The sequence below is a fragment of the Cystoisospora suis genome (genome assembly GCF_002600585.1).
Source record: "Cystoisospora suis strain Wien I chromosome Unknown contig_896, whole genome shotgun sequence".
NCBI lineage: Eukaryota > Apicomplexa > Conoidasida > Eucoccidiorida > Sarcocystidae > Cystoisospora > Cystoisospora suis.
The window spans coordinates 73,210-82,219 of record NW_027153697.1 but is presented as its reverse complement, the minus strand read 5'-3'; the positions used below and the strand labels follow the sequence as shown (position 1 = coordinate 82,219).

Here is a 9,010-nt window from a genome sequence, read left to right as displayed (position 1 = left end):
AGTGGGTGGTCTCTTCTGCCCTCCGATATTCCTGCTTCGTCAACCATGTCGCAAAAAAAATTGGAAAAACCCCCGCGAAGTTTTCTAGAAAAAAAAGAAACTTTTGTCATTTCAAGTCACCCCAGGTTCCTTAGAGCAACATAGTCTGCCTCCTCGTGATAGAGTAGCCGCCGCGGGGGTCTGTGATACGGAAGGGGGACTGTGGCATGCGGGAGGAATATATGCGTACACAAGCGTGTAACTGACTGAGGCACCTATATATATATATATGTATACATACGTTTATGTTTTGTGATAACGAGCCGGGGTAGGAAGAATCTGTCGCCTTACTCTTCAAAGGTATCCACTTGACAAATGTGTCTGTCAAAGAAGTGTACGTCACTTTCCTGGACATCCCCCTGCTCCTCTGAATCTGGTTACTTCACTACCTGCTACACCGTCCAAGCATACACATTTCAACGATCCCGCTTCGGCATGCTCGTCTCCACGGCATTAGTCCTCGTCTTTCTCCTCCTCCATGTAATAAGAAGCCATAGACTGTATCAAGAGCTCGGATTCAATTCCGTTTTCTAGGAGCACTTCCCACTCAAGAGCTCCTGATGGTTCTCCTTCTTCAGATCCAAGTGTAGATTGAAGTGCCCCAGCCCTTGATTCCAGCCCGCCGCCAGGTGACGGGGTTCTCTCAGGTCCCTTCACGTCCTGAGGAATCGGAGGAACACCTGGTTCTTTTTTCTGCGTCTTCGGTGAGGTTCCTTTCTCCTTCTGTGCTGGCGTTTGTCGTCGAAGAAGATTCCAATGTTCTTGCACACCTGTCACCCCTGACTCCCACTCAGCACTCAGCAAGGATTGAGGGGGACTCAAAACTTCAAAGTCATCCGATTCCCCTTCCTCCTCGGAGACATCATTCGTCTCCTCCGGCACCCTAAGCTTCTCTGGAGCCGCGCTCATACCATGTTCCGTCTCCCCAGGCCCCGTCGCCGGCTCACGTTGTGATTCGGATCCGGGTAAAGGGCTTTGTTGATTTAGTATTTCCAGTTGGTGTAGAAGGTCTGCGAGCCGGGCCTCCGCACCAACACTCGGATTTTTCTCTCCCTGTCCGTGCACCATCTCGTAGATCATTGTAAGCAGTTGTTGCCTGTACAGTTCGGGGTCAATGGAGGCTGCCAAAGGAGGAAAGGACGGTACGGGGTGCTCGCTAGCGCCGGCGGGGCCTTGCGGCGGCACGAGGGGGGGACGCGGTTCAGGTCCTGCCCAGGCGCCTTCTGCCGTGCTTGACCTGCCAGGGGGTCCCATTGCTTGGTCACCCGGTCGTCTCGGTTCGCCTCCACCAGGACGTGGTCTCCCAGGCCCGTGCACGGCGATGTGATTATCTAGTCTTGTTAAAAGCATTTCAAGCCAAGCAGATTCGCCCAGGGGACCGCGCCCCCGGTCTCCTCTTGAACTTCTTTCTCCCTCTGAAGACCTCTCCACGGCATCATGAATCATCTCAACCAGTGTTTCCCTGAATATGCTGGGGTCGATGGAGTCTGTCACGGAAGGAACAGATGATTGGGGAAGGGACTCAGGGACAGCAGGGTGATGAGCCGGCCCTAGTAGGTGATGCGGAGGAGAATGCCCTAGATGGAAGCTGAGAGGACCTTGCCTCGAGGGACCACGGGGAGGAGCAGCCCCCGGTCCATGGCTCAGAGGAACAGCCGCCGGTCCATGGCTGAGAGGAGCAGTCCCCGATCCATGGCTCAAAGGAGCAGCCCCCGGTCCATGGCTGAGAGGAGCAGCCCCTGGTCCATGGCTGAGAGGAGCAGCCCCCGGTCCATGGCTGAGAGGAGCAGCCGCTGGTCCATGGCTCAGAGGAGCAGCCCCTGATCCATGGCTGAGAGGAGCAGTCCCCGATCCATGGCTGAGAGGAGCAGCCCCCGGTCCATGGCTGAGAGGAGCAGCCGCTGGTCCATGGCTCAGAGGAGCAGCCGCCGGTCCATGGCTCAGAGGAGCAGCCCCCGATGGGTGATGGGCAGAAGGAGGCCCTGGGTAAGGTGGAGGAGGACGCCTCGGGCCCGTAGTATAAGGATGCCCCGGTTGCTGAAAGGGAAAGGGAGGCCCTGCTTGATGCGAACCCAAGTAGCCGTGTTGCATGCCAGCGGGCACCCGATGTGCAGCAGGTGCCTCTGTTGGGAGAGGGGGGGCAGACGGCTCAACCCGGGACTCCACACCAGGACCATGGGGGTGAGGCAAATGAACAGGGGAAGGCTGGCGCAAATGACTAGGCTGCTGTGCAGGGGAACGTGCAGACGGGCGCGCGTAAGGATCAGCGGGCGTTCTTTGCTGGGAAGGAGCACGTCCCGGTTGAGAGGGACCACCAGGCCGGGGTCGAGGGTTATCAGCAGGTGAGGGTCGACGTGGGGGACCGGCAGCCTCCGACTGAGAGGCATGACGGTGCCGTTCTTGGGCAAAACGGATCATTTGAAAAAGGATTTCCTGCAGGTCCGCAGGCAAAGGAGTGGTTGGTGTGCTCGGACCAGTATGAGTTCCGCCTGTCTCTTCTCCTCTTCGGGTGGGCTGCCTTTCACCCCGCGATCCAGACCTACCAGATGATGCACCGGCGCCCATGCCACTTCGGGGGATATGCAGAACGATCAGATGTAGCTTCTCCTCTTCATCTTTGGACTGGGATTTGTCAGGACGCGGTGGACGTTTGCAGGGATCCTTGTCACCCTCGCCTCCAGCTGCCAACCTGCGGCTAACGGCACTACCGCCCAGAGAGGCAGTTGAATCACTTCCTTCTCTCCTTCCAAAAATACATTTGCGTATGTAACGTAGAACGAAAAGAGAGGCAGCGATCGTTGTGAACAACGCTATCACTTTAACTCTCTTCAGTGTTGCTCGGGTTCTGTGTCGCCCGGGCCCCTTGTTTGTCATGGTCAAAGGCCCCCCACGCTCGGGGGACCCCCCTTTCCTCCCCGGGGTATCGGTAGGAACATCTTCGGTCGGAAGCGGAGCCGAGTCCGCTGGTTGACTGAAGGAGGATGCGGAGGGAGATCTTCCTCCATCGGGACGGCTTGTTTTTCTATTGTACAAAAAAGCTTCGTCGTCTCTTTCGACCTCATGTCGGCCACGCTCGCCTAGATCTGACGGGCCCTGCTCGGGGTCAGACCTCGTCCGCGTCGTATCGCCGATGGATAGGCTGTTCAGCACATTCCTCTCTTCATCGGCTGTATGTGCATGAGCAATGAGCAAGTAGAAGCATAAAAAAATGCCCCCTACCCAAGCAGGACGCAAAGACAGCATTTCGCAGTAGACGGTGTGGAACGTGGGGAAGAGGCAGCAGCCGTCACGCAAGCGACGGAACTGTATATACGTGGAGAGTGAAGGTTTCTGCAGCCTTCTCGCCACTTCACAAACAAACTATCAGACGGACGGGATAACGGGCATTTGCTTAGGTGGATCGGACAGTACGAGGAACAAGACAGCGACAGCCGGACTCCGGCTGTGCCCCGTGAATCACTCGTCCAAAGTACGAAGACACCCGTGGAGTACCTAGGCCGATTGGACGCGACTATGAAACTGAAAGCGTCCTAAGCTATGAACCCCGCGCTAAACTTGAACAGTTCGGATTCTGCAATAAAAACTTACTCCTTTCTTGACCCCTTTGTCGCCTACGTCGGCGCGAAGCGTGAAGGACATGCCGTCAGATGGGTGAAATGTACAGAAAAGACCACCGCAACCAGTGGACAGCAGCATCGACGGACGCTGCATACGAAAGAAAATCGAAACCCGTTTCTGCTGGCGAGGAGGGAGAAGATAAGGAACCTTGAATGGGGCTGTAACTCGCCCCGGAGCCTGCGGCCGAGACTCGCTCGCATGCAGAAACAGTGATGGCAGGGGCAGACGCCCGGGCATCGTCCGAGAGTGGGGCTTACGGAGATGACCGTCATGCCCAATGAGCCAAGTCAGAAACTGCACTTCAGTTTTCTCCCCAGTTTTGGCGAACTAGGGGACCCGGACCTTTCTGGGGGACTTAGTGAAGTGCCACGGTCCAACGGCTATGCTTTTTTGCACGTAAGGGACTTCAAAGAGAGAGGACTGTGTTTAGGCGCGCCTGCCGGCAACCCCCGCGAACTGTGCTGCCTGCGTGCAGCCCGATCACTGATCTTTTCGTCCTATGAAATGCTGCGGGCGGTTTTACTAGCACACCCAGTGACAAAGCAGCTGCGCTGGACGAAGGTTTTTGAGTCGCGCACACGGATCTCAGATAGTCGGGGCTAAAATCTCGCTCTCAGCCCCGGCAACAGCCGGCTAGCCTAGGAGCATGTCATTCGACTCCCTAACGATCTATGGGAACTGTAACAAGTGTTTCCCCTGGTAGCGCATAGGGTGACCTAGGTCGGTAAGGCTTCTTCTCAACAAATGATGTCTCTCGCTCGCCGTCACTCGCCATGTCCCGTACTCGGAACTCGACGCACCGCGTAGCCTGACTGCTCAGCTACAGTCGTTCGTCCCGTGGCCATTATGGACGCTCCGAGGTCGGGTGTCCGCACACTCCGGGTGCTGCCCAGCTCCTGGCCACTGACCGGGCCACTGTACCTCACTGCATTCCAAACGGGTAGCTTACCAGCTCAGTGAGTCAGATTAGGCAAGTGTGCATTTCACGCAGAGTCTTCAAGGACTCATGGAGATCTTACGTGTGATAGCTGCACTGCAGAAGGACCTGGACCTGCCATGTGTTCGGTTGTACGATACAGAAATGACCGTCGCGGCGGTTGAGACTGCCCGTGTAGTTTCTTTGGCACAGACGGAGCGCGAGTGCACAACCCTCCAGATACTTTCAGCTTTGTGCAGAACATTACAGTCGCTCGAAATTTCTCCCTCGATTACAGGGTGGCCACAAACAGCGAAGCTCGCGAGCGACTAATGAGTTTTACGCGTGCAATTGGCAGTCTCGTCGCCTCGGTGTATCGGTACGGACGTTCGCGAAGGCACGGTAGCTCTACCCGGGTTCTCGGGCGGACATCCTAATGCCTTCAGCGTATCTGTTTACTCTGGCCCCCCCCCAGTTCAGGCTGTTGACACTCGGTAATGAACTGACTAGGTAGAATGCCACGCGAGACCACCGTGTCGAGCGCTCTTTTATCCCTGTCGCGCTGCCCAGTGCAGGACATTTTTGTGACCGGCTCGCGTCGAACCTCTTTTCAGTCCGAAAGCAGCCGCAACCCGCGGCAATGCGGCATCGGAGTTTGAACGGGATTGTCAAGAGAACGTTCCACTTCCTCCAGCCCGGCCCGCAAGCATCACGGAGAGAGGCGATTTCAACCCAGTTCTATCGGAAGTCCTGACCGACAGTCAGCCTGATGGAGAAAATTTCGAATCGGAATGTGTGTGTTGAGTGCTGCCGGCACCAGTGGGGGACAAGGTACGGGTGCTACTAGCTCTAGTTGCGGCATCGCCCGTAGTCCTTGAACCGTCCGCTCCTCTTCCGATGTTTAACTGAGTGGCTGCTCTTGAGCAGAGGTTTCTCCCCGTCCACTTAGCCCTGGAAAACCTTTGTAGCAGAGACAAATGAGGGTTTCACCATGAGGGTGTTGTGCCGACAGCTACAGTGAACCCGCATATGGACTAGGCTTCCCCGCAGCGCTTCTGCAGCGGAAGGCGCCAGCTGCTTCCAAACTCATACGGTGTTGCACCTGCTGGCTGCAACGTTGCTCACGGTAAGTGAAGCGGGCTTGAGTTTCTGGTGTTGATTTTTTACATGCCTCCTCTGCCTCAAGTAGTCGCTTTTCCACGGAATCGATCTTGTTTAAGAACACCTCTTTTCATTTAGATGAAGGTTATCTACTCATAAGATGCAGAACGAGTTATCTTGTTGCTGGCTAAGCACTCACTTTTGGGACTACAGCGGAGGACGGATGCCTTGTTCCAGCTGACCACACGGTCGCTAAAGTCCTTGGCCCCGTGCATGTAGTCACTTTCCTTTTCTGCGGTAAAACCGTAGTACGTTCTTTTGTCTAACTCTTTCACTTGTTCCTCGTGAAATCTCCCTCCATCTCCTACACAGCTATACGTGTCGTCAGCGTTCCACCCGCGTGCGACAAGACGCGGCACTCGGCCGTGTCAATGGGAGGAAGAAGACAAGATGATCCACTGGAATGGCCATGTCTGCTTGGTTGAGCGTCAATTTTTTTCGTCAGCGTTTCGCTGATCTAGTTTTCCTTTCTTAGCTTGTCTATTAAAGGGTTTCGGTCATGGGGTTTGCTTCTGTTCCCCTTCTGACGTTGGTGTTGCTCTAAGGAAGCGGGCAACTCCGTCCAGTCGCTACGGTTGTGCTTAAGAGGGATAGAGAGGACTTGGACTTTACACACACTCTTCCGTGGTAGGCTCATATCCTTTAGAAAAGAAAAACCCTACTCGGACTCTTTCCACCCGTATTACCTTCCTTGCCGGACAGACCCGTTCCGGCTTGTTCCTCAGGTGTCAATCGTCTCTACAAAAGAGTTCTGCCGCTCTTCTCCTCCGGTAAAACTCCAAGTCGTTCTAAGTAATCGATAACGACCAGAAACACACACAACTTCGTGTCTCCTCTCTTTCTCAGCTCAGACATGGGGCCTCCACGCCGGCTCAAGACGAGGAAGGGGAACCCCTTTCCCTCTTCTCAAGCGGTTTTCGCGTCTCCGCTACGCAACGAGTCTGACACTAAGACAGAGAATTCGCCCCCCCTACATCGTCCAAATTCTCCTCCAACAGACTCGACACCTACACCATCAACCCACTCACTGCAAACTCCCATGGATCAACACACCCGACTGATGTCACCTTCCGAAGTAAAACAACTTTATACAGTCCAATCGGGACACCTTACGTCACCTCTTAAGGGACAAGCTCCTTTCCATTCATCTTCGGTTGCCTCCGTTTCTCTTTTTTGTCGTCTCCGTCTCCATCTTCTCGTTTCTTTATTGCTTTCTATTCTCGGGTCCCTCTTTCTCCTCTCGCTCCCGAGCATGACTTCATTGGCACATGCCTCTTCTGCGCCTGAAGGTGTTCTACCTCTATCACTCGCGCCGCCTCCCAGAAGGCTACGAGCAACAGAGGATCTCCCGCAGGCCCTTGAAGAACTTCTTAATGTCGGGGGAGGGACGAGTCTCTTCATAGGTGTCTTTCTAACTCTCATAGGAAGTGTCATGATGGCCGGTGGAAGTACGATGATGAAGGTGGGGCTTCATCTTGAAGCGGAGAAAAGCAAAACGTCTACTTCACTGATGTGTGAGCCCATGTGGATTGCTGGATTCGCAGGTATGCTACTACACGCCTTGGCTCATCTCTCCTGTCTCTAAGCGGTGAAATCTGCGGGTCACTCATTACTTATATGTGTATACATCGTACTGGGGTATTCATGGTCTTGTGGGTGTAACTGTATGCGTCTCCGGTGTACATAGAGCGGTCAGATTTTCTGTAGTTCGTGTCTATGGAAGGGAAGAAGAAGGGGCAGATTGTTGATGTCGTAGCCTTTTCTATTCTCGGTCTTTCTAGTATATCACATTCCTAAAGTAGTCCTTATTATATGTATAGTTAGACAAAGGTTTCTCTGTACATACGAATTTAAATAGTCATGCTGTATAGACACATGCATTTATGTAATCACAGGTATATAAGAATCTCTCTCTCTCCGTTACGGCTTCTCTCTATTCTGTACGAGTGATACTTGAGGCGAGTGTTGGTGTCGGGTGTACATACACCTGCTGTCGCTCCCGAATCCGGGTACGACATCTTTTCTTAGTCATGTTAATCGTGTGTGACGGGCGTGATAGGAAGTATCTGAGAAATATTACACGGATACATGTTAAAAATCTGCTTCCACACCAAAGATACCTCTTTTGTACTCCTCTACCTGTCTCCTCTTTCACGCACACATACATGTACCTCGGACGCATATACCACACATATCTACGTATTCCCATCTACAGACATATACACACGCGTACACACCTGATTTCCGACGATAGTCGATTAGGACAGAAGAACCCTAAACTTCAGAGGCAAAGAATCTCTTTTTCTTTTCATGTCTGCATCTATATGAACTTCTCTACGAATACATGCGTATCCGTCTGTTCTTTCATGTTTCTCTTTGCTCTAGCCTACACCTTCGGAGCTCTTATGCATGTGGTCGCCCTTGCTTTCGCTCCGGCAAGTGTTCTGGCCCCGATGAACTCCATAGGACTTATCGCTAATGCTGTCACTGCAGCTGTAAGTCTATCGAGGCGGCTCAGCCTTTCAAAACTCTTTCTCGACATCTCATTAGTCAATCTTGAATGTGTTATGAATAGACCCTATATCAATCTGTACTTCTGGAATGCAAATCAGGATGAGTCTTTCGATGCTTAGAGGAGTCTTACATCATATATATAGTGATAGAGTTCGTTACGGGTACAATGGAAAGGATACGGGAAATCATACATATATATACACGTATTCATACATATTCATACATCTTTACATTTCGTACATTCGTACATCCATGTTCGTACGTACTTAATCATACATACGCACATATTCATACATACATACATATATTTTTTCTCACCTGTTGTCCCGCATACATATATATATAGATATAGATATATATATACACATGTATAGATACACTATCCATCTATCCATCTATATATATATATGTAAATATATGAAATATCAGACTTGCATGCGGTTCGACATAGCTACATAAGACTGATATAGACACACAAAGAAAGAAGAAGAAGGGCGTCTCGAGACTGTAAATCCATCAATCGATTTTCTTTTCTGTCTTCCATAAAAGAGAAATCTCGTCCTTTATTTCAATCCTAGTTTATCTGTTCATTTCTCGTCCTCATCTTTCTCTTTCTCCTGTTCATTCCCTTGTCTATTCGTCGCTTTCTTCTTTTTTTCTCCCTCCCCCCCTTGACATCTCCATTCTTTCTTTCTTGCATATGTCTTTCTTGCTTTCTCTCCATCTTTCTTACATGTGTTTCTCTTTCTTTCCTTCTTTTTC

General features: G+C 52.0%; 3 protein-coding genes across 3 annotated transcripts in view; 2 read left to right on the top strand and 1 right to left on the bottom strand.

Moving 5' to 3' along the window:
* The first annotated feature begins 286 nt into the window (after positions 1-286).
* On the top strand, positions 287-1,453 carry CSUI_002155 (uncharacterized protein). Its single transcript, XM_068062357.1, has one exon. It carries the CDS (start codon positions 355-357, stop codon positions 571-573), a length of 219 nt encoding a protein of 72 aa, XP_067925675.1. The 5' UTR covers positions 287-354; the 3' UTR covers positions 574-1,453.
* A 1,030-nt stretch (positions 1,454-2,483) lies between these two features.
* On the bottom strand, positions 2,484-3,859 carry CSUI_002154 (uncharacterized protein; the record flags this gene model as incomplete). Its single annotated transcript, XM_068062356.1, has 1 exon — positions 2,484-3,859. A coding segment is annotated over exon 1 (798 nt), but the record flags the coding sequence as incomplete, so codon positions are not given.
* Positions 3,860-5,727: 1,868 nt separating this feature from the next.
* CSUI_002153 (duf803 domain-containing protein) overlaps positions 5,728-9,010 on the top strand; it is a 13,542-nt gene continuing 10,259 nt past the window's right edge. Inside the window, exons 1-2 of the mRNA XM_068062355.1 lie at positions 5,728-7,278; positions 8,120-8,233. Coding sequence (XP_067925673.1) covers positions 6,588-7,278; positions 8,120-8,233 — 805 coding nt within the window. The 5' untranslated portion in view covers positions 5,728-6,587. The remainder of the gene's footprint in view (positions 7,279-8,119; positions 8,234-9,010) is intronic.

Excerpts from the sequence above, each read along its gene's own strand:
- CSUI_002155 (XM_068062357.1), top strand. The coding sequence starts at position 355 with ATGTGTCTGTCAAAGAAGTGTACGTCACTTTCCTGGACATCCCCCTGC.